At 43.9% G+C, this 25,484-nt stretch overlaps 1 protein-coding gene across 2 annotated transcripts in view; it reads left to right on the forward strand.

Moving 5' to 3' along the window:
* Positions 1 to 25,484, forward strand: part of ABCC4 (ATP binding cassette subfamily C member 4 (PEL blood group)) — a 267,510-nt gene that overhangs the window by 54,034 nt on the left and 187,992 nt on the right. For both annotated transcript variants that reach the window (XM_086709433.1, XM_086709438.1), the window contains exon 4: positions 7,381 to 7,605. In XM_086709433.1, the coding sequence (XP_086565559.1) occupies positions 7,381 to 7,605 (225 nt within the window). The remainder of the gene's footprint in view (positions 1 to 7,380; positions 7,606 to 25,484) is intronic.

Below are 25,484 nucleotides of genomic sequence, written 5' to 3' on the forward strand. Positions count from 1 at the left end.
GGAAGTGGCTAGGGTGCCGACACTGGCAGTAGCAGCATGGTGTCTTCAGATCAACCAGGAGCCTTTTAGAAAGCCACCTCTACTCTTTACTGTCCCTAAGTGGATGAGGGTGTGGTTGCCCTGTGCCTAAGTCTTAAACATCCATCTACACTCTTGTTTTGCTTTGCTTTGCTCCCCTCGCCTCCCCTCGCCTCCCCTCGCCTCCCCTCGCCTCCCCTCGCCTCCCCTCGCCTCCCCTCGCCTCCCCTCGCCTCCCCTCGCCTCCCCTCGCCTCCCCTCGCCTCCCCTCGCCTCCCCCTCCCTTTCCCCCTCCCTTTCCCCCTCCTCCCATCTCCTTTTTTCTTCTCTTTACTTCTCTTTTCAAGTTTATTTACTTATTTTGAGAGTATGTGAACAGGAGAAAGGCAGAGAGAGAGAGAAAATCCAAAGTAGACTCCACACTATCAACTCAGAGCCCAATGCGGGGCTCAGACCCACAAACCGTGAGATCATGACCTGAGCCGAAATTGAGAGTCAGACGCTTAACCGACTGAGCCTCCCAGGCGCCCCACATCCATCTACGTTCTTGAGACACCATTCTAGATGAGCTCCTGGAGACCGGCCAGCGGGAAGACTGGAGCCTCAGAGGGCACTTGGATGATCTGAGCAGAGGCCGAGTTCTCTGTTGTTACCAGCAGGTACACCTGGCTCCCTGCCGAGAGATGGTGTCTCTGTGAGCCTCCGAGTGGGCGTGCGTTGGTGAGGATGAGAACCCCGGTCAGTCCCTGGTGTGCGGGCGTGTTCCCACGCGCAGGGTGTGCAGCCGGCCCGAGGTAGCGCAGTGACCGTCTGGGGTGGACTCCGTGCCGGCAGCGGACACGTCAGGTGTGGAGTGGACCCGGGCTGCCGCCTGGAGGGCGCTTGCTCCTTCGTGCTGTGATGAGGCCCGTATCTTGGCGGTTTCCCGTATACAATGAGACGGTGGCCTCCGAGCCTGGTGACTAGCTCGCTTCTCACTTCATGTCTTTAAGAGAACATGCGCCAGAGCCCTTACTCCTGTGGCGGGAAGCTCAGGCAGCTCCCGGTGTTAGAGCTCAACCGCAAGTAAACCTTGAGTTCTTTTCTGACAGCGAAAGGAGCCTGAAATCCAACACACATGACCCTTGTTTTCCTAGACTTGCCTGGCTGACACACTGCTGTTCTGGAGAAGTTAGAAATGACTTTTGATGGTGGAGCTACTAAGGATCTGTTACATTTCAAAATCACTTTCAGGTGCTATTTTGGGTTTTCCGTGACTAAAGGTAGTTATTCAGTTAGTTTGATAGGATGAATGTTAGTTTATTATTTTTATTTTTTTACTGTTTATTTTTGAGAGACAGAGACAGACAAAGCGCAGGCGAGGGAGGTGCAGAGAGAGAGGAGGGACACGGTATCCGAAGCAGACCCCAGGCTCTGAACTGTCAGCACAGCGCATCCCGAACCCACAGCCCGCGAGATCATGACCTGAGCCGAAGTCATACACTTCACTGAGCCACCCGGGTGCTCCGGCATGTTAGTTTGATAATAAACTCTATGAAGCAGCTTCTTGTTTTGTGATCTTCTGTGCTGCTTGTTGCTCTTTGTATTTTAGGTCGTGGAAGATCTGAACTCAACCATAGGATTTTTGGAAGAGCTTGAGGCTTGCTGATTATCCATGGTTTCTAAGCGGTGCAGGGTTCCCAGCCAAAGCGTGGGCACGGCCTTCCCCGGGCACTACCGGCAGCACCAGCGGGGAGAGGCAGGGCGTTCGATGCAGGCTAGGGTGAGGCTTTTGAGGTTGGATTTCACAGGAGCGAGAATCTCCGTCCCATGATGATTGAGGAACGATTGTAATGCTCGCAGAAACCGGCTCCGTGCTGATGTGGAACACAGCGTTCTTGCAGGCCAACGCAAACTCGAATGGAACAGCCAGCGAGTTCCCGGCCCGCCTGGTGCCTGTGTGCACCTCCATGGGGACGTGGTGGGGACCGACCAAGTCTCCTTCTGCCCAGAGGAGGAGCCTGAAGCCTCCTCGGGAGCAGGCCTCAGACAGTAGCGGGGACTGCCTCCCCATGCCACCCGGGGCCTTTGCTGTGAGAGGCGCGGTCACTGCCTGTTGTGTTGGTGGGGAGGCTGCACATTGCCGGTGTGCTCCTAGTGCCCCTGCCCTGACAGGGGAAGGGTGCCCGGGGGTTAGGTCTGCTACGTGGGACGCTTGGAAATAGCCCCAGGCGGCTGCCGGCGTTGGCCAAGGCCACTTTTGCTGATTGTGTGTGGTCCAGGTGGAGGCTGTAGGGAGGCGAACGTTTGCCTAAATCTTCAGGCTGGAACTCAGCTGATGGGCAAGAAGTAAACAAAATCCTTTGAATTCCCCAGTGTGGTTTATACCCCAACTTAGGGCTGATTCCAGGAGAGCTGCTCCTGGGTTTTTGCATTTATTTTTTTTAACATTTTTTTAAGTTTTTTTATCTTGAGAGAGAGAGAGACAGAGAGCATGAGCAGGGGAGGGACAGAGAGAGAGAGGGAGGGAGAGAGAGAGGGAGAGAGAGAATCCCAAGCAGGCTTCACACTGTCAGTGTGGAGCCCGACTCAGGGCTCGAACTCATGCACTGTGAGATCATGACCTGAGCCGAAATCAAGAGTCAGAGGCTTAACCGACTGAGCCACCCAGGCACCCCAGGGCCTTTGCATTTATGTCCTAACTGATTCTTCCAAGAGCCCCTCGCCTCTGCTCAACCCAGGGGGCTGAGGAGTGGCTGTTGGTAGCTGACACGGTGGGTCATGAATGACCATTAAGGACTGCTTGGCGAAGGCGAGGTGAGGAAGCGGACAGGAGACCTGTTGGGTGCACCTGCTGTGTACCCGCTGCTGGGTCTTGGGTGTGTAGTGTTGTTAGTATCCACAGTGATGACCGACCCCGAGTCATAAATAAAGGTGACGCTTCTCATGCGTTTTCTTTAAGATGTCAGGCAAGTAGATGACTGGTTACCAAAAAATTTTTTTAATGTTTATTTAGTTTTGAGAGAGAGGGAGGCAGAGACAGAGTGCAAGCAGGGGAGGGGCAGAGAGGGAGACACAGAATCTGAAGGAGGCTCCAGGCTCCGAGCTGTCAGCACAGAGCCCGACTCGGAGCTCGAACTCACGAGTGGTGAGATCATGACCTGAGCCGAAGTCGGACGCTTAACTGACTGAGCCACCAGGTGCCCCTAAGTGACTTGTGAGTTCCAGCCTGGCGTCGGGCTCTGTGCTGACAGCTCAGAGCCTGGAACCTGCTTCGGATTCTGTGTCTCCCTCTCTCTCTGCCCCTCCCCTACTCATGCTCTGTCTCTCTCTTTCAAAAGTGAATAAATGTTAAAAAAAAAAAATTAAAAAAAAGTTTCACTCACTTGGACTCCTTGTTCTCCATTGTCGTTTGTAAGCAGCAATGGATTTTCCAAGCCTGTGTGAACTAGCCTCTGCCACTAAGAATAGAATAAGTCTCAGGGCACCTGGGTGGCTTAGTCATTTGAGTGTCTGACTTCGGCATAGGTCATTATCTCAGTTTGTCAGTTCAAGCCCAGCATCAGGCTTTGCACTGACAGCATGGAGCCTGTCTGGGATTCTCATTCTCTCTCTCTCTCTGCCTCTCTCCTGCTTGTGTATATGCTCTTTCTCTCTCAAAAAGTAAACAACAAGAATAGAATAGGACTCTATTCTACAGGACTTCTCTGTAATAAGGGTGATCTTAGTTTATACTTAGCTTATGCTGGTTTTTGGGCACTTTGAGCAGTTGTATCTCATTTAGTTGTGCCTGGATTCCTCTGAAGTAGACAAGGCAGGTGTTTCTATGCATCAGGGTACAGGGACCCAGGAGGGCATGGATGGAGTTAGGGTCATGTGATGTGCTGACCTGGTTTCTGAAGCAAAGCGTTCTGATCGCCAGGCTGCTGGTCTTTGCATTCTGTCCTGATGCCTTCTCCTGCCAGAGCCCCCACCGACAGTGGTCGGAGAGTCAAGAGTAGGTAGGTATGTGGGTTTTGTTTTCTTTGTCTTTTTTTCTCATGACAACAGCTATGTGCTCCTCTGTCAACTGCTCCATATACTTTTTGTTCCCCCTTTCTTTAAGAACACTTCAAGAATACAAACATAGAATATGATTGAAGGGTAACAGAATATGCCACCCCACAATATGCCTCTTTGGCATACAGATTATTTTTGAGAAGCATCAGACAGGAGAGGAGAAGCCCTGAAGACAGAGTAGAAGTTACCCTTGTGTAACAGACAGTTACATTTATAAAGGAAATCTACATCTGTAAGGGTGTCTCCCTCTTTGTGCCAGAAGACAAGACTGGCTCTAAATCACAAGACAGTCTTGTCAATGGAGAAGTCTTTTTTTTTTTTTTTTAATTAATTAATTAATTAATTCATTCATTCATTCATTCATTCATTCATTCATTCGGAGAGAGAATGGGAGCACAGGTAGAGAAGGGGCAGAGAGAGGGAGGGAGAGAGAGAGAATCCCAAGCAGGCTCTGCACTGCCAGTCCAGAGCCCGAAGGGGGGCTCAAATCCACAAACCATGAAATCCTGACTTGAGCTGAAGCTGGATCCTTAACTGACTGAACCACCCAGGTGCCTTTGCTTAAACAATTTTTGATGTTGCTCCTGCTACCTAGAAAGTTTTTATTTGGTTAGTTCAAGTTTGAGAATATATATTTCACCAGTTTTATTTCTTAAGTTGTTGAGGGTGAGGATGTGTGGGAAGGCGTGGGCCATGAGCGGGCCTTACTCATTAGTGAGCCCATTCGTTGGCTGGATTATTAAGTACTATCAGAAAAATCCAGGTGCTTAGGTGGCAGTGACCTGCCTTTATACTCTTTTCGCTGGATTTGTTGCCTCTGCCAGTTTTCTCTCTGATGGGTGACTCCGATTATATTTTCCTTTATCCACACCCATGTTAGGCTCAAATGGAGAGCTGAGGAACAGACAACAGTGACTCCCAGACACGATCCTCCGTTTTAGGAACGTTTGGGATGGCGGGTGTTTACCCCTTGGCTGCTGGTGGTCGGCTCCAGGGCGTGTGCTGCCTGCCAGGGCTGGGACTATCCATATGTACAGTTTGGAGTTTTTGCCTCACTGTGTAAGCCTCCAGATTTTCATCTCTGTGATCACCTAAATGGTCTGTTTTATGGCCCGTTGTGTTTGGGCTGCTTTCTTAAACTCTTGATGCTTCTCTGGATGAATGATTGGGCATGCTGGAAACGTATCAGTGAGCCTTTGTGTTCTTGAGATCTGATTGTCGTCTTTAATAAACAGCATTTCCTTGTAGAAGAGAACTGTCATGATGTCATGAAAGGCAAGGCTGTCGGTGAAGCCTGAGAACGTGCGTGTGCATGTGTGTGCGGTGTTGGGGTTTAATGGCACGCCCATGTGATGGATGGGAACATCTTTCTATAAATATCCTGAAGGGGTGCTAGTTGGTAGGGAAGAAAATGCATTTTAGTTTTGTTTTGGGATTTGTTTTTTTTGGGTTCCCTTGCCCTTTTGTGCCATGGGTTCCTCGCTTGGGACAGACGGAAAGAAAACCTGTTGGTTATTTGCCATGTCTGGGTTAATAAGGAGAGATTGCTTGAGGGGAAATGCTTGTTTCAAAGTCTAGTGCTTGAAGTATTTCCAAGCTTTTGGCATTAGAGGAAATGATGTTGAGGGCCTGTGTGTTTACTTTTGGTGATGTGATGTGGGCTTGCATTGAGTGTTTGATGTTCTTTGATGCCAGGGGAAGGTACCTCATAAGAATGGAAGTAAGGGCACCTGGGTGGCTCAGTCAGTTAAGCATCCGACTTCAGCTCAGGTCATCTCCCGGTTTGTGAGTTTGAGCCCCATATTGGTCTCACTGCTGTCAACGCAGAGCCTGCTTCGGATCCTCTGTCTCCCCCTTTCTCTGCCCCTCTCCCACTCTCTCAAAAGTAAAAGAAACATTAAAAAAAAAGAGTGGTCGGGGTGCCTGGGTGGCGCAGTCGGTTAAGCGTCCGACTTCAGCCAGGTCACGATCTCGCGGTCCGGGAGTTCGAGCCCCGCGTCAGGCTCTGGGCTGATGGCTCAGAGCCTGGAGCCTGTTTCTGATTCTGTGTCTCCCTCTCTCTCTGCCCCTCCCCCGTTCATGCTCTTTCTCTCTCTGTCCCAAAAATAAAATAAATAAACGTTGAAAAAAAAATTAAAAAAAAAAAAAAAAAGAGTGGAAGTAGGTTGTGGGGTGAAGCGGCCATCTGGCAGGGAGGGGCAACTTCTGCTGTTTCTTTGCCTTTTAGTTTTAGGGAGAAGAATTGCTTTCCCGAAGTCTTAGGAAGGAAGCCCCAGTGCCTCCTCCCTCGTTGGTGTAGAATTTTAATTTTTTGCCTCGGGGAGTAAAATAGATGATCGTAAAAATTCTTCAAAACCGGCACCTGCCACGTGTGGCTGATAGAGAACCACTGATGGCATTCTTTTGAGTTTGGCTTGTGCTGTGTTAAACTCCTGACTCCAGGAGGCAGTGCTCAGCTTCACCCCTGCTATGGAGAGCCTGGGAACCTCTCAAGCCTGGTCCTTTTTCTTCCTCCAACAGAAGTTGGAGAATGGACTCCGTTCTCCGGACCTACCGACATGTGGAGTTTGGGTTGGGAAAGATCGGAGGGTTCCCTCTTTGGGGTGTGTTTGGTTGCAAGGGTGTGCCTCCTACAAGTGAGCCATTCTTTTTTTTTTTTAATTTTTTTTTCAACGTTTTTTATTTTATTTTTGGGACAGAGAGAAACAGAGCATGAACGGGGGAGGGGCAGAGAGAGAGGGAGATACAGCATCGGAAACAGGCTCCAAGCTCCGAGCCATCAGCCCAGAGCCTGACGCGGGGCTCGAACTCACGGACCGCGAGATCGTGACCTGTAGTGAGCCATTCTTGGCTTTGCTTTGGGCTGGGACGTTGAGAGTGCAGGTGAAATCGGTGGGCACGCTGTGAGCTGGGGCTGCCACATGTATGCACATCCCTTACTCTTTTTTTTTTTTTTTTTTTTTTTTTTGCTACTCTTTTCCTCATTCATTATAGGCCAAGACTTATTTTAGTTTGCCAAATGCGTTCTAAAACAGTGGTTGTAACATTTATGGAGCATCCACAGTGTACCCAAGCACAATGTACTAAAGCTTTATTGCCTTTGCACTTCCAATTTTGGCTTAAGTTTAAACTATTACTGGCCTGTCTTAAAGAAGAAAATAGTTCTGTTTTGCTTTGAGATTAGTGATGAATGTAGTACTTTGTTAAAGTGCTTTTTTTTTTTTTTTTTTTTTTTTTTACATGTTAGCAATAAAAGCAAAGCTCGTGTTACGAAAAACTGGTATGACCTGTATTTCTAATGAAGGCTTTTTTCTTTCCTTTCAGGAAGGCACCAAAGTAATCCAGCCCATATTTTTGGGGAAAATTATTAATTATTTCGAAGACCATGATCCTGCTGATTCTGTGGCTTTGCCCGAAGCCTACGTCTATGCCACGGTGCTGACCGCCTGCACACTCGTTCTGGCCATACTGCACCACTTATACTTCTATCATGTCCAGTGCGCTGGCATGAGGCTAAGAGTTGCCATGTGCCATATGATTTATCGGAAGGTAAGTGTCATTTGGTATCATGTGTACCTCACCTGAAGCATCTTGTTGCGGGGGGGCCACCTTGCCTCGGTCGGTCAGGTGTCTGACTCTTGATTTCAGCTCAGGTCATGATCTCATGGTTGTGAGATCAAGTCCCACGTCGGGCTTCAGTGTGAAGACCGCTTATGATTCTCTCCCTCTTCCTCTGCCCCTCCCCCACTGGCTCTCTTTCTCTCGGGGAGGAAAAACATAAAACATTTTGGGAAAGTTCGTACATTAAAATTTTTGTATATAGCATCATTTCAATATCAGAGAAGCTTGGTACTTATATCAGGCTTGTGTGTGTGTGTGTGTGTGTGTGTGTGTGTGTGTGTGTGTGTGTGTTTTCCTTTAAGTGAACTTTACTGATATGAAAGTTTTCTATTGGGATCATATCAGGGCTGCCTTTGATAACAGGGCTGCAGGCTGTTGCAAAATACTCTATTTGTAATGGAGTCTAATTAAAAAGTATCTTAATTAAAAAGAATCTAATTAAAAAGTATCAAAAATAAGTATCAGATTGATTTAGGCATGAACAATGTCCAGTGTTTTCACACCCTAAATCTCCTAGTTGTATGTATGGAAATGCTGTTCATTAAAACTTTTATTTACATCAGAATTGTATTTTACGAGTGACCTTCTGTGAAACCGGATCTATAAAATTGAAGCTGAGAGAAAAGATTCTATTTGAGACAGGGAATAATTTAAAAAAAATTTTTTTTTTATTTTTTTATTTTTTTTATTTTTTATTTTTTTAAAATTTTTTTTTTCAACATTTATTTATTTTTGGGACAGAGAGAGACAGAGCATGAACGGGGGAGGGGCAGAGAGAGAGGGAGACACAGAATCGGAAACAGGCTCCAGGCTCTGAGCCATCAGCCCAGAGCCCGACGCGGGGCTCGAACTCCCGGACCGCGAGATCGTGACCTGGCTGAAGTCGGACGCTTAACTGACTGCGCCACCCAGGCGCCCCCAAAAAATTTTTTTTTAAACGTTTATTTATTTTTGAGACCGAGGGAGACAGAACATGAACGGGGGAGGGTCAGAGAGAGGGAGACACAGAATCTGAAACAGGCTCCAGGCTCTGAGCTGTCAGCACAGAGCCCGACGTGGGGCTCGAACTCACGAACTGTGAGATCATGACCTGAGCTGAAGTCAGATGCTTAACCGACTGAGCCACCCAGGCGCCCCGAGACAGGGAATAATTTTTTAAATGAACCATTTAATCATGTTCCGTCTAATCGTGTTAATTAAAGAAAAACATAAATAGAATCTATGCCAAGCACATTCACTATGTTCCATAGTTGTGGTTGTTTTTAATAGTATTAAAGAAAGTAGTTGGATGTTTGGGATGAAACTTTAAATTTTACATTGTTTTTAGTAATTTTGGAGAGAACTTACAGTTTCGTGTGCTTTATGTTGCTTTCCATTCAAATTATTTATGCAGTATTTTCTTCTCCTTTAGTGTAGCAGTTTTAATGACAGGACCTGATTTGATGTGTTCAGTGTTTTTGTATGCAGAAAATGCCATAATCTTCACTATTATGAAGGGAGTGAGGATCTCAGGTGTTTTTACAAAGGAGCTGCCACAGACATACCAGTGACAAGAGCTCAAGGGCTTTGCACAAATTTGATCCCGGATATATCTTTGCCTTGGGCTTTAAAAACAAAACCACAGGGGCACCTGGGGTGGCTCAGTGGGTGGAGCATCAGCATCTCTGACCTCAGCTTAGGTTAAGTCAAGCCATGATCTTGCAGTTGGTGAGTTCGAGCCCCACATTGGGCTCGCTGCAGTCAGCCTGTCCACACAGAGCCCACTACAGATCCTCTGTCCTCTTCTCTCTGCCCCTCCCCTGCTTGCGTTCTCTCAAAAATAAGTAAGTACGAAAAAATAAAAACACAAACACCTCATTTTAACTGTATTGTGTATGTGAAATTTGCTAAGAGAGTAGATCTTAAGTGTTCCCACCACACACACGTGCGCGTGCACACACACGCACACACACCATGATAACCGAAGTGATGGATATGTTAATTAGCTTGACTATAGTTCTCATTTCCCAATGTATAGCTATATCAAAATATGACATTGTACACCCTAAATATATACAATTTTGTTTGAAGTTTTTGAGGTTGAAGTAATCTCTACACCCAACATGGGACTCGAACTTATGACCCCAAAATCAAGACCCTCATGTTCTTCCAACTGAGCCAGCCAGGCACCCCAATATATATAATTTATGTTAAGTCCTTATTGAAAGATAAGACCAAACCGTTTAAAATACTGCTTCTTGGGGGCACTTGGGTGGCTCAGCCGGTTAAGTGTCCAACTCTTGATTTTGGCTCAGGTCATGATCTCATCATGTTGGGTTGTGTGATCGCGCCCCTTGTAGGCCCCTGTGCTGAGCATGGAGCCTGCTTGGGATTCTCTCTCTCCCTCTTCCTCTGTCCCTCCCCCGCTTGCTCTCTCCCTCTCTCAAAGTAAATAAATAAACATTTAAAAAATATTGCTTCTTGAGGCACCTGGGTGGCTCAGTCGGTTGAGTGTCCCAACTTCGGGTCAGGTCATGATCTCACAGTTCATGAGTTCGAGCCCCGCGTCGGGCTCTGTGCTGACGGCTCAGAGCCTGGAGCCTGCTTCGGATTCTGTGTCTCCCTCTCTCTCTGCCCCTAACCCACTCACATTCTGTTTCTGTCTCTCTCAAAAATAAATAAACATTTAAAAAAAACTAAAAAAAAAATATTGCTTCTTTTACCTAGTTGCTGCTTATTTAGAGCTTCTGTTTCTTGTGAATACTTTCCTTGGCAAAACGCAAGATGTCTCCTCCACGTTCTTCCTTTGAGCAGAGTCTTATTAATCTTGGAATTGGGTGAATCTCAGAGGCTTCTTACTGCCCGTGTTACGACATGTAAACTCTGGGTCCTCTTCTGTGACCTGGAAATGGTAGTAGTGCTTGTATGCTCTAGTCAAGGGGTCTTTGCTCTAGTCAAGCGGTCTTCGTTGCTGTCCCCCCGCCCCCCCCTCATTACTCCATTGTAGTCCATTGTACCATTTAGGAGAAGAATAGTCCGATTTCTCTGTAAATTAGCTAGATTTTTGTTTTTCCAGGTCATGCTTATTAGCTTCCATAAATAAATAGGAAATTCCACTAGGGCTCTACCGTGAAAACCTTAAACATGGAAGTCAGGTTTGAGGTGATATTTCAGTCCAACAGAGCTCTGCTGAACAGGTTAGTTGTTGTTCACCTGTTTTTCTTCCTCTTCTCACTAACTTTGGAAGGTTACCTTTGGGAAATCCGATCTGACCTGGCACATTTGCTTACCTGGATGTAAACATCTCTCAAAGGTGTTAATTTGCTGGCTTGATTATCCTAAAAGGATTGTCCCCTTACAAAGAGGGTTAAACCAGTAGGCGTAACCTGAAATTCCAGAAAGGTGGGAAACACCAATTTCTAGAATCCTGCTAGGTGAAGACATAGACATTTCAGCAGCTCTGAAAGCCCTCTGTGAACATTTGTGCCTTAGGCTCAGGCCCCAACTCCTAATCCCCGTCCTGGGAGAACACCAGGTTGGGTGTTGTCACTAGAGTGGCTATAGTTTATAATAGTGAAGGGTGTTGAGGGATGTATCGTATATATAAATGACTTGTCATTTGTCTACCTTTGCACAGCTTTGGTACAATTACTCTTTAGGAGCCTTGAGATTTTTTTTTTTTTTTAAGATTTTATTTTTAAGCAATCTCTACACCCAGTGTGGGGCTCAAATTCACAACCCCGAGATCAAGAGTTGTATGAGCTCAGGAGCAGGCATTGATTGATTGTGGTAAAATATGCATGACATAAAAACTTCCCATTTTAGCTCTTTATGTGACATTAAGTACATTCACATTGTTGTGTGGCCATCCCCACTATTCATCTCCAGAACTTATCTTCCCAGACTGAAATTCTGTACACACTAAACACTGAACTCCCCAGGCCCCTCCCCCACAGCCATCACCTTTTTACTTCCTGTCCCTAACCCTAACCCCCTGGTCTAGGTACCTCCTGTAAGTGGATTCATGCAGTATTTGTCATCTTGTGTCTGGCTTATGTCAGATAGCGTAATGTCTTCAAGGTTTATCCGTATTGTCAGAATTTTACTCCTTTTTAAGGCTGGATACTATTCCATTGTATGGATGTACCACATTTTGTTTCCCCATTCATCTGTCAGCATTTGGGAGATTTGTCTCCATCTCTTGGTGATTGTGGATACTGCTGCTGTGAACGTGGGTCTACAAATACCTCTTCAAGTCTGTACTGGCAGTTCTTTCGGGTACATTCCCAAAAGTGGAATTGCTGGGCTATAGGCTTAATCTTTTTGAGGAACTGCCGTGCTCTCTTCTGCGGTGGCCGCATCATTTTACGTTCCCACTTGATCATTGATTTTTCTCTTAAATTTGATTAAATTAAGAGGAGTTTTTATGAACTATGACATGTTGCTTGGATTAGTGTTTCCAGTTGGTGGTCTGTAGAAACAGCCCATGGTGGTCTGTTGAGGTTCCTCAAATTTCTAGGGCATTTTTTTCAGAACTTTGTAGCAAGTCATGGGATTGTGCAACACAGGCTGTGTTTTTGTAAAGTCATCAGATTGGTGTGAAGAACACAGGTTCCTCACCTTAGTGGTGTTTTGAACATTATACTTCATCATTTTAGAAAGTCCCTGCCAGTCACGAGTCATTTTCCCAGCATGGATTGCTATTACCTCTATGGTGGGACTAGTGGTTTACTTACCGTCTTTGTTCTTGGCCAAGACACAGAAAAGCAGGACATGTCCAGCTTCAAATATCAAGGGGCTACTTCCTCAGCTGAGAACACAGGAGGGTAGGTGCCAGGCTGGGGGGAGGATGGTACCTTCAGACGAGGTGTGCACGGATCAGAGGACAGTCTCCAGCCCCGTCACTAGTGGGGATGGATCTCTCATTTGCCAGCCTGACCTTGGCTTCAGGCCCAGGTGGAAGTGAGCCTGAATGTTATAGGTCTGTAGTCCTGGGGTGGGCAGGATGGGAGTCTCAGTAATCAAGACGGTCTTGGCCTGTGGTACAGAGAGTTTCTTGTATTGCAAAATGCATATGGCACAGAGGTTTTTACTGAAGATCTTTAGTCCGATTGGCTCTAGGTTTCTTGACTTTGTGTCCCTGTTGGTGGTTGGTTTGCTCTGAATGCCGGGTAAAGCCAGAGCTGGCACTTTTTCAGTTCATGGATGTTGTTTTTTGCTACTTGCTTCCTGGTGCAGACTTCTTACAGAATTGGATCGGTTTGACCATATTTCTTCTTGTGGCTAAAGTCTTGTCTTCACTTTTTTAGTTACCCCAAAGGATGATTTGTGAGAGACTATTTTTCTTCGTTTGAACTTCTAGGATGAGCTGATTCCCTGCAAATATCCTAGTTTCTTTTTATCCTCTATTGTGGATCTGTCTTGCCAGAATTTATATACAGTCAATCCTCATTATTCACAGACCCCGTAGTTTGCAAATTTGCCTACTTGCTAAAGTTTATATGTAATCCCCAAATCAGTACTTGAAGCTCTTTCATGGTCATTTGTGGGTATGCACACAGTTGCTAAAATTTTGAGTCACTAGCTGTCATACTGTAAATAAGTACCTTTTCACAGTCTATTTATATTTAGTGCCTGTTTTCTGCACTTTTGTCCTTTTTGTTGGTGATTTTGCTGTTTAACATCACCTCACATAGAGTGTGGAAGTGCTGTCTAGTGTTCCTGAGCACATGAAGGCTGTAATGTGCCTTGTGGAGAAAATGTGGCACATACTACAGGAAAATGCCTGTCTTAGATAAGCTTGGTTCAGGTGTGAGTTGTGCTTTTGGCGTGAGTCCAATGTTAATGAGTCCACAACGGACAGTAAATACGGTGTCATTAAACAGGAACACACAACATACGGTTATGTGTGTATTGATGATAAAAATGTTATCAAAGGCTGGCAGGAACCCAAGTCTGTGTTTTCCCAGGAGCAATTAGTATTCACCAATTCATGGTCACAATGACTTTATAGCACACACCTACCACGGATAAGGAGAGTGGACTACTGACATTTATGCAGTGCATCTCACGGGAGGGACATCTGTAGAGCAATCTTCTATGTAGAGAAATAATTTTACTTACCCCAAGTGTATTTTTAGTCATTTAAGTGGTATAGCTGTGTTTTTAGAATTCTGTAATTTGGAGAAAAAGACATGCTTCTTGTATCTATACTACTTAGGTCGCATAGTCTTTCTCAGTGGACTCTTCCCCTTTCTTCTGATCTTTTCCCTTAAGACCCTCTTCTCTTGACCATTTTACTTCTTCTTTCTAGACCCTTCTCCAGCTCAGCCGTATTGTAAGATCAGCAGTCAGGACATCAGGCATACTTTATTATAGACTCTGAGAAGGAAGTAGAAGGGGACCGGCCAGGAGGCAGAGTCAGCTTGCTGACTTCTCCTGAGCAGAGTCTGCAAGAAATGGAGCTGGAGTTAAAAAACAAAAACCCTGTGCAGCAGAGTGTACTGGTTGTGAGAAGGGAAGGGTCCACCCCGCCTGTTCACCTCCCCCTGAATTCACTCTCTACACTGTGCAAAGTTAGTCGGCATGTCAGCCACATGGTGTCATGTCCATAGTTCTCAGACAGAACTTTGTTTTGTTTTTACTTAAAGCTAATTTTGCTTCAGTATAGACACCCTGCGTTTTGCTTTATATTTAGGCTGGATAATACGAGATTGCAGATATTCAACTGTTGAGGGCTTAATAAACAGCAATTTCATATGGCTCAATCCAGTGTATTGCCTATTAGTCTGTGGTTACATTTTCTTTCTGAAAATGTCTAGGGGCTAGCGTCCTGAGAATACGGTCATAGTGAAACTGCAGTATTAATGGAAATAGAGCATTCCTAAGAAGTATATTTGGTTGGAATTTCTGTTTCTCTTTGTAACCTTCTGACAAAATTAGAATGAGGTAGTAATGCATCTTACATTGTTTAACACTTTAAAATCTTTTAAACATATTTCCCCCTCCATTTTCCCCCTTGGATATAAACTTGAGTTGGACCTGTGCATTTTGTGAAAGAAAAGTTCATCTCTAGGGGTGATTTGTCAGTGTTGTAGTTGGCTAGGGAAGAGCAGTGTATCCTCACCAAGACTTGGTATTGTCAGTATTTTTAATTTTAGTTACTCATGGGTATGTGTAATAGTATCTCATTATGGTTTTGGTCTTCACTTCATTGTTGAGTAATGATGCTCATTATCTTTTTATGTGCTTCTTTGCTGTTCGTGAATCTTCTCTGTGAAGTATCTATGCAAGCGTTTGCCCCTTCTCTTTTATAGTGGGGTTTTCGTCTTGATGAATTGTGTGAGTTCTGTATATGCAGGAGGCTAGTCGTTTGCCAGATGTATAAATTGCCAACATTTTCTTTCAACCTGTGGCTTGCTTTTTTATTTACCTAATAATATCTTTTAAGGAATGGAAAGTTTTTGATGAAATCCTGTTTATCAGTTTTTGTGTTTTTTTTTTTTTTTTTATGGTTATCGTTGCTTATATTCTGTCTGAGAAACCTTTGTCTGTGTTTTATTCTGGGTGTTTTATGGTTTTAGATTTAGATTTTGGTTTGCATTCATAGTGTATTAATTTTTATATATAATGTAAGGTAGGGGTTGAATTTTATTTAATTTTGATATAAGTATTTAGTTTCTGCACAATTTATTGAAAAAATTACCCTTTGGCCCTTTGAATTTAATTGGAAACTTTGTCAAAGATTAAATGACTATATGTGAATCCATTTCTGGATTGTTATTCTATTCTGTTGATTTATAGGTCTATCCTTTCTCCAAAATGAAATTCTCTTGATTACTGTAGCTTTATAATACATCTTGAAATCAAGTAGTGTAAGCCCCCATCTTGTTCTATTTTGGTTACTTTGGTTATTCTAAGTCTTGTGTTTTCATAGAGGTTTTAGAGTCAAAAGATGCTATTTGGATATACATTGGAATTGCACCAAATTTTGTGGATCATTTAGAGAGAATGGGTGTCTAAATATTAGTTTTCCAAAACATGAGTGTGGTATATCTCTTTAAAATTTTTTTTTAAAAATGTGTATTATTTATTTTTGAGAGAGAGAGAGAAGGACAGAGTATGAGCAGGGGAGGGGCAGAGAAAGAGGGAGACACAGAATCTCAAGCAGGCTCCAAGCACAGAGACTGACTGGGGCTCCAACTCACGAACTCTGAGATCATGACCTGAGCCGAAGTCGAATGCTTAACCAACTGGGCCACCCAGGCGCCTTGGTATATCTCTTTATTTAGATGTTCTTTAACTTCTTTTGACCATATCTTACAGTTGTCAGTATTGAGGTCTTTAGATCCTTCATTTAATTTATTCCTTAGTATTTTATGGTTTTTTGGGGGGTATTATAAATGGTATTTTTAATTTTCATTTTCCACTTCTTATATAGAAGTACAACTGACTACACACGCGTGCGCACACACACACACACACACACATTTTTTGCTTTGTTTCCTGAGACCTTGCTAAGCCCCATTTAATTGTAAATTTTTGGGTAGATTGATTAGGATGTCTATATAGATAATTATGTTGTCTTTGAATAGAGACAATGAGAGCAAGAGATTAAACATTCTCAACTGTGAGAGGTTGTCCATTTTCCTCTTTAGTCATGAAGTTTCTGCATCCTGACTTTTGAAGTCTCTCTTTAGCTTTGTTGGCATTTCAAATTGAGTTGTAATTAATTAACCTTCACCACCATACACTGTTGTTACTTATGCTTTAAATATTCATTTCTTCAGAATTTAAAAGAAAAGGAACTATCATTTTTATTTATCTGTCTAATTACCATTCTACTGCTTTTTGTTCCTTCACTGCCAAGTTTCCATTTGGTAGGATTTCTTTTCCACCTGAAAAAAAACATCCTTTAGCATTTCTTAAGAATAGGTCTACAAGTGATGAATTCTCAGTTTTTGTTTATCTAAAAATCTGTTTTTCTCCCTTGTTTCTGAAGGATATGCTGGCTGGATATTGTATTCTGGATTGATAGTTCTTTTATCCCTTTTAAGTATGTTAAGGGTATTGTTCATTGTCATCTGGCCTCCATTGTTTCTGATACGAGTCATTCCTCTTTTGTGTCTTTGTTTTCCTCCTTGTTTCTGTTTTCTCTGGCAGGCTTTAACATTTTATTTTATTTTTTAATTGATTTTTCAGGAGAGTGCTACCTAGGTGTAATTTTCTTTGTATTTATGCCTCTTGGGGTTTGCTGAGCATTTTGATCTTTAATGTGGTTCTTCTTTTAAAAAAGTTGAGAAATATTTGGTGATTATATCTTTTTTTTTAAGTTTATTTATTTTGAGAGAGAGAGAAAGTGTGAGTGGGGGAGGAGCAGAGAGAGGAGATAGAGAATCCCATGCAGGCTCTTACTGTCAGTGCAGAGCCCGATTTGGGGCTTGAACTCACAAACCATGAGATCATGACGTGAGCCAAAGTTGGATGCTTAACCAACTGAGCTACCCAGGCGCCCCAAGGCCATTATATCTTTTAAAATACTCTCCTCCTCCTCTTTTTTTTTTTTTTTAATATTTTATTGTTTTTGAAAGAGAGAGAGAGTGTGAGCACAAGCAGGGGAGGAGCAGAGAGAGAGAGAGAGAGGGAGAGAGAGAGAGAGAGAGAGGGAGACACAGAACCTGAAGCAGGCCTCAGGCTCCGAGCTGTCAGCGCAGAGCCTGATGTGGGGCTTGAACTCACAAACCATGAGATCATGACCCGAGCTGAAGTTGGACACTTAACTGACTTAAGTCAGGCACCCCTAAAATATTCTCTTCTGATCTGTTCTCATTTTTTTCTCTTTCTTTTTAATTTTTCTCTCTGTTCTTCAGATTGGGTAGTTTTCTATTGATCAACCTGACTACTTTTTCTTTTATCTTCAAACTGTTACTAAACCCAGTTTTTTTTTTTTTTTCCCTTCCAGTTTTGTACTTTTCAGTTACAGAACGTCCACTTAGCTCTTTTTTAGAGTTTGTGTTTTTCTGTGGAGAATCTGTTTATTTCTATTTCTTTTCAATTCTTTGAACATACTTCCCTTCAACTCTTTAAACATAAAATTTTAAAAAATCCAATGCCTGGGTCAACTTGGGTTTGTTTTTATTCTTATTTATATATTTTGCTTTTTATTATGAAGACTGCTTTGCTTCTTCCTGTGGGTTACATTTTCCTGTTTTGTTTGTTTGTTTATTTTATTTTTTGCATGTCTAAGACTTAAGATTTATTGGACATCATGAATGCTACGGTATAAGTCTACATTCTGATAGTCTTTGAGAATGTTGAATTTTGCATTAATAGGTCACTTAGTGACTGATCTCTTTGAACTTGGGTAGGCTTGATTTATGCTTTGTTAAGCTTACATTTTTGGAAATTCTATGGTGTTTTCTCTTAAGCGTCTCCAAGTTGGTGGGTCTCAACCTTCAAGCTCTGTGTCCTTTGTGGGTCCTTGTTAGGCCTCTGTATCTTTTCTTTCTTTCTTTCTTTTTTTTTTTTTTTTTTGCCTCTGTATCTTTTCTAGGATGAGGCTAGAGCAAATCTGTTTTGTGGAAGAGATTCTCAACTTCACTACTGCATTTAGGGCTGTGTAATTTTTTATTGGGTGGGGAATGAAGGGAAGCTCATGCGTGTAGGATGTTGAACAGGAACTGTGGCCTCTACCCACTTGATGTAAGCAGCATCTTTCTAGTTGTAACAGCTAGTAAGGTCTTCAGACGTTGCCAGATGCCCCCTGGGGGCAGGGGATTAGGACCAAAATTGCCCCAGTTGAGAATCACTTCTCCAGAGTGGTCTTTAATTCTGAGACCTGTTCTTTCTGGTGTGTCAGCTGCGTACCAGCCTTGTTCATGATACGAAGGTTTCTCCACTCTGGCTGGGCAAGAACTCCAGTGCCCTAACTTGACCTTCGAGTATCCGTGTTCTGCTTGCTATTCTTTGCATCAGCTCTCTGGCAACCTGGGCCTTTGTAGCCCATCCCTCAGCTAAGGCCTTCCAGCAGCACCCCTTCCTCGCCCTGCCCCAGGACTTTGGGGACCCTTTCATTGATCCTCGAAGAATCTGACCTCTGACTCCTCAGCTCAGTGGGGCTGCTGCACTGTTGGACTTGAGCTCACTGCCATGGTTGAAAAATGGTCTCCCGGCTGAGAGCCAAGACAACGGTAGTGTTTACCTCTTGAGTGTTTCTTCTCTCAGGGATCAGTCTTGCACGACCTGTTATCTGGAGCCTGGAAACATAATTTTGCCCAGTCATGTAGCTGCGTATGGCAGAGGTGGGGGCTGGTCCCCTATCAGTTACTCAGCCATTTGTCAGAGCAGCTGTCTGCCCACAGCTTTTAATAGCTGGATGTTTATGGGCCTTGCAGCTGGGAGCTGTGTGAACACTGCAGGGCACGGTTAGGATCCCCTGGACGACATACCTGTTCAGCTTCCTTGCCGAGCAGATCAAGGGTGAGGCAGACATATGCTAGGCTGCGGGTCACTAAATTCTGTTATGAGTCATCTTTGTGCTTAACAAAAAACTCTCCAACCTGGGCTTAACCCCAGACCTACTCCCTCAGGATTAAGAGAAGCCCTGGAAATCTGTATATTTGATCTGCGCCCCAGGGATTCTTACCATTAGGAAAATGGAGGAATCATTGTACTCCAGAAGGTGGAGGAAACGAGGGGCAGGGCAGGGCAGCGCAGCGCAGCGGTAGATGGCCCAGGGGTGGGGTGGGCGAGGCAGGGGGAGCCTTCTTGGCACGTGAACAGGCGGCATGAATGTCTCCATTCCTTTCCCCGGGATTTATGCTAAAAACAGGACTTGATACTTAAGTTTTAAAAATCCAGGGGCGCCTGGGTGGCGCATTCGGTTAAGCGTCCGACTTCAGCCAGGTCACGATCTCGCGGTCCGTGAGTTCGAGCCCCGCGTCAGGCTCTGGGCTGATGGCTCAGAGCCTGGAGCCTGTTTCCGATTCTGTGTCTCCCTCTCTCTCTGCCCCTCCCCCGTTCATGCTGTCTCTCTCTGTCCCAAAAATAAATGTTGAAAAAAAAAAAATAAAATAAAAATCCAGTTTATTTTTTAAATTTTGATGTTGGTTGGGGCGTCTTGGTGGCTCAGTTCATGAAGTGTCTGACTGTAGCTCAGGTCATGATCTCACAGCTCTTGAGTTCATGCCCTGCGTCGGACTCTGTGCTGACAGCTTGGAGCCTGGAACCTGCTTCAGATTCTGTGTCTGCCCCTCGCTCCCTCCCTCACGTGCTCTCTCTTTCTCTCTCAAAAGTAAATAAATGTTAAAAAAAGTTACCAAAAGATTTTTTTATGTTGTTCTGAAAATGTTTTTATTTCTTTGTTATTTTAAGGTATTTCTGTAGGTTTAGAGTTTTGGTTTTAGACCACGTTTTTCCCAGGTATTCAAAGGTAATCACTTTTGATTGATTGATTTTTTTTATTTTTAAGTAATCTCTGTACCCAAGGTGGGCTTGAACTCACAACCCTGAGATCAAGAGTCACATGCTCTGCGGGGCACCTGGGTGGCTCTGTTAAGCTTTCGACTCTTGGTTTCAGCTCAGGTCATGATCTCACAGTTCGTGGGTTTGAGCCCCACGTCTGGCTCTGTACAGACAGTTCAGAGCCTGCTTAGGATTGTATCTCTACCCCTCCTCCCCCCCCCCCCAAATAAATAAATGAAGTTAAAAGAGTCACATGCTCTAATGACTGAGCCAGCTAGTGCCCCTCATTTTGTTTTTTATTTATTTTTTATCTTTATGCTTTACTTATTTTTGGGGGGTGGAGAGAGGCAGAGAGAGAGAGGGAGACACAGAATCTGAGACAGCCTCCAGGCTCTGGCTGTCAGGGCAGAGCCCAACACAGGGCTTGAACTCACGATCCGTGAGATCATGACCTGAGCCAAAGTGCGATGCTTAACCAACTGAGCCACCCAGGCACCCCTCATTTTGGTTTTTAAATGTTTAGTTGTGGTCAAATACACATGACTTAAAATCGACCACATTTACCATTTTTGAGTGTACAAGTCAGTGGCCTTAAGTACATTCACATCCTTGTGCAGACATCACCACTGTCCACCTCCGGAACTCTTTTCTTCTTGTAAAACTGAAACTCCGTACCCATTAGATCAGTTTCTCATTTCCCTCGCCCCAGCCCCTGGCAACCACCATTCTACTTCCTGTCTCTAGGAAACTGACTGCTTAGGTACCTCATGTGAGTGGAATCGTGCAGGATGGGTCCATGAGTGACTGGCTTATTTCACTTAACGCAGTGTCTTCAAGGTTAACATCATTTTTTTTTTTGAAAAGGTGCAAGTCCTATATTTACTCAGTGTTCATTGAAACAATGACAGTTCACCCTGATCCTCAGCAGTGGTGATAAACTTTCAGTTGCCTGTGGAGGAAAAGGAAGGCATTTCAAAGAAGACTGTACCCCTCTCTGGTTCCCTGTGCAGAGCAAGCAGCTCTGTCTTGGTTATGTGTTGAAGACCTTGTCTCCTCCCTTCTCCTCCCTCTGGGACTCATTAGTTGAACTGACCGGGTTATTTTCTTTGGTATCTCTGAGACTTAGCAGCTGTTGGTACCTGGCTGCTATTGGTTACACCCCTTGCCAGTGAGTAGGAGAGTGTGGAATTGGGTTGAGAGTGTGATGGGTTGCTTTGTGAGGGAGCATTTTCTTGCTCTGCGCACTTTTCCATTAGTCGCTTTGTGCGTACTGGTGATAGATAACAAGGCATTGCTGCTTTTAGTAAGTTTGGTTTTCAAAATGTATGCTGTGAAAGTCATGATTTAGACCGTATCTCCTCTCATCTTTCTCCTGCACAGATTGACTCCCTTCCTGAAAGCTTCGAGCATGGTGTTTATGAGTGAATGAGTAATACAACTAGTTTTGTGACCTTACAGAAGTGTGCAGTGTTGCTTAGGTGTGCTATATATCCAACTTCCTTAAGCTCTGTACTTTGATAAATATAAAACATTAGAGAAAAGGAAAATCCCGTTTGTAAAACACTCTCATTTTGATTATGCACCATGGATGAGTTGGTAGAGGGCATATCACTTCCCTCCTGTACTTTTGGTCTGAAGGAAGGCACATGATGAGCAAAATTTAGAAGCTTCTTTATAGACAAAAGAGTTCTAATTCTAAGTATAGTTGCCATAAAAGACTTAGCATATGGGGGCGCCCGGGTGGCTCAGTCAGTTAAGCATCTGACTTGGGCTCGGGCCATGATCTTGTGGTTCGTGGGTTCGAGCCCCACGTCGGGCTCTGTGCTGACAGCTCAGAGCCTGGAGCCTGCTTCGGATTCTGTGCCTCCCTCTCTCTCTGCTTCTCCCCTGCTCATGCTCTCTCTCTCTCTCTCAGAAATAAATGAACATTAAAAACGAATTAAAAAAAAGAGACCTAGTGTGTGGCCTCACGTATAAATTTTTAAGACTAAGCATGCCACTTTTCAGAAGATAGTCTGTGCTCACATTTTTTGTTATAATTTTTAGAAACAGAAAAGTGTATTAAAAGATATTTTTAAAAGTTGATAGAATTTTTTTTCTTCTATTGGGAATGTACTTCATTTTTATTTTCTCATTAAGATAGTCTCTCCTCTAACCCTAAAGTGCGTGTTTGTAACTCTGTGTGTGTGTGTGTGTGTGTGTGTGTGTGTGTGTGTGTGTGTGTGTGTGTGTGTGTGTGTGTTTGCTTTCCTTTCTCTCCTAGTTACTGGGTTTTTCATGCTCACCGTATTGTTACTTCTTCCTGCTGCCCCACCAGCTCACCTTTGGCACAACTCTTTGTGCTGCTGGTCTCTCTCTTCTCCTCTCTTGTTTAGGAAACCAGTCACATGGGGCTTCTCTTTCAAAGCAAGAAATTGGTGATGGAAGGGTGTGAGTTGGGGGCAGTCTTTCATTATCTGGGGACGTGACCTCACTTTGAACACACTACCATAATTAATATAGCCTTACACATTCGGGGACTCATGACCATTAGGGGTGATGAAGTCAGGGAATGTGGAGTCGGTCTGACCTCAGAGCAAATATCCCAGGCCCCCAAGTGGTTCTTGGGTTCCACAGTGGGGCCCTTGTGCTCAGGTCTTGTGAAGTCTGTACGTGTCTTTCTGGCCTCTGGACTCCAGTAGGTCACCATGGTCGAATGAAAAAGAAAAGGCCAGTGGAGCTAAAAGAAAGCTAAATGCCAAGGCTTGCCGAGAGCTTTCTGTATAGGTGAGCTGGTATGTGTGCCAGCCATGGAAAACCAGGCAGGAAGAGAAATAAAAGGCAGTGGAGCTCTCAGATTATAGACAGCAGAAGCTTGTTGATTTTGTGTGCACTTTGGTTTCCATTTCCTTGAATCTGTTTTCTTCTACAGAACCCCATGGGTTCATGGGGACGGAGAATATTAGGCTATCCCTGGGTCCTCCTCTCAGAAATGGAGTTTAATCTCTAGATTATGTCATCATGAAAGTCGGTGGGGCAGCATACTAAGCAACTCCAGGAAACAATATTGGAAAAACACAGGCAACTTTCTGCTTCAGATGAGCTCAGCATACTCCTCGCACTAGCTTGTTGTGATACCCAGTGTACCTGGAAACCGCATCACCTGGTAGGCCCAGCTCTGCCGAAGGGCCACGAACCAGGAAGTAAACCCCAAATGCGACAGAGGTGATACAAGTACTTGATTTTTTGTTCTGCAGTTCCTTTAGGTTCCTCCTCAGAGCCAATTTACTGTGATTTTTCCTTAAAACATTACAAAGCTGTATCCTAGTTTGGAAAGAGTGGTAGGTACTGGTGAGATGGTCCACTGAAGGGAAGCCTGGCAGCGGGGAACAGAATGGATTTGTGACGTATGCAAAACTCCAAAGGCTTGGCCATTTGGGGCGGTCGGTTGGAAGAGTGTCCTCCACACGTACTGAGGATTATTGACGTTGGGTAGGAGTCAAGTTGGTGATGAGGAATCTGCATCATGAGGAGGTGAACTACAGTTTCTGCTTTGAAGGACAATTAGAGAAGCGATAGTTAGATGTCCATACTTGGGTTTTGTGTTTCATTTGTACTGATGAACATAATTGAGAAAGAAGAAACTGTATTTTTCACATGAATGACGAATATTACTTGATTTACTATGTTTTTTTTTTATTTTTTATTTTTAGTTTTTAAATTTACTTGAGAGAGAGGGAGAGAATCCCAAGCAGGCTCCATGCTGTCAGTGCAGAGCCTGATACAGGGTTGGAACCCATGAAGTGTGAGATTGTGATTTGAGCTGAAATTAAGAGTCACGTGCTCGACCGACTGAGCTACCCAGGCACGCGTTTGCTCCATCCTTCCTCCCTTCCCTTCCCTCCCTTGCTTCCTTCCTTCCTTTCAAGTATTTATTTATTTATTTTTGGGGGAGAGAGAGAGAGAGAGAGACAGCATAAGCAGGGGGTGAGGGGCAGAGAGAGAGGGGAACAAAGGATCTGAAGCAGGCTCTGCACACACAGCACAGAGCCCAATTTGAGTCTCGAACTCAGGAACAGTGAGATCATGACCTGAGCCGAAGGCAGATGCTTAACTGACTGAGCCACCCAGGCACCCCACCCCTTGACTTATTTTTAAAAAATTGATGAAAATTAATGTTCTCGCCCAGATTATACGGTTGTCTTACACTCCAGATGTATTTTCACGCCCACCCAGGGAAGGAACCAGCTGTAAACGGATGCGTGCTCACATGTAGTTTGTATTCCGCAGTTGGCAGTGTTGTTTCTAATGGCCACACATATTCTAGCATAACCTGTAATTAGATGGTTTTCCAGTTGTTTATATTAACAGATGTAGTGACCAAACCAATTAGATGGTTTTCCAGCTGTTTATATTAACAGATGTCAGTGAATGTGACCAAAGTGAAACCTTTGGAGACATCCTTAATTTTTCAGGGTATATACATCTCAAGGCTTTTGAATGCCAGATTTCCTTCCAGAGTTGGTAACTCTTTACAGTTTCTCTGGTGAAATGAGATGGCCCCACACCCTTGACAAAGATTGGATGTTCTGGTTATTATTATTTTTTTTGTCTTTGCCACACTTCCAGTTTCTAGATGAAAAATTATACTGCTCTGTTCTTTTAATTTACATGTCTGAGTCAGAATGAATTTGAGTATTTGCAAATTTTCATTAGCCATTTGTTTCCCGTAGTGAATTTCCTGCACATATTCCTTGTCTCCCTTTTTTCAATTGGTAGACTTTTATAATTCTTAATGATACTAGGTGTTCTTGATTTATTATGATACTCTTCTTGGGTCCAGAAGATAGACTGAGACTGCAAATACTGATTGTGGTTTCTTTTGTTTGCCTTCTATTGCTCTTATGGTGGAACTATTTTGTTTTCACAAGGGAAACAAATTTAACCAAATAGTATCCTCTTATAACCTGTCAACTTAAGGAAATGTGGAACCAAAACATTAGCAGAATGATGACGCATTAGTACGCATTAATTTGTACATGGTTTTTCTCTACACCGGATATGAACTGTTTTTAAACTATAATGCATACAATTTATCAGAAACAAACTTCAGTTTTCTACATTACGAAGAAGAGTGGTAATTTTGCTTCATTAGAAGAAAAAATGCAGTGTTCTCTGTGAGGCATGAATATGCTCAGCTTATTTTCTCATCTGCAAAATAAGGGATAATTTTTCCTTTGTAAGGTTGTTTCCTTTTTTTTTGAGAGAGGGTGCGAGTGAGCGAGGGACAGAAAGAGAGAGAATCCCAGGAGGGGCAGAGAGAGAAGTGGGGCTTACTCAGGTGCCCAAGATCATTTCCTATTCAATTGTCTGGGTTATAGTAGGTG

This window comes from Puma concolor, chromosome A1 (assembly GCF_028749965.1).
Source record: "Puma concolor isolate L17-30 chromosome A1, mPumCon1.1.hap2, whole genome shotgun sequence".
NCBI lineage: Eukaryota > Metazoa > Chordata > Mammalia > Carnivora > Felidae > Puma > Puma concolor.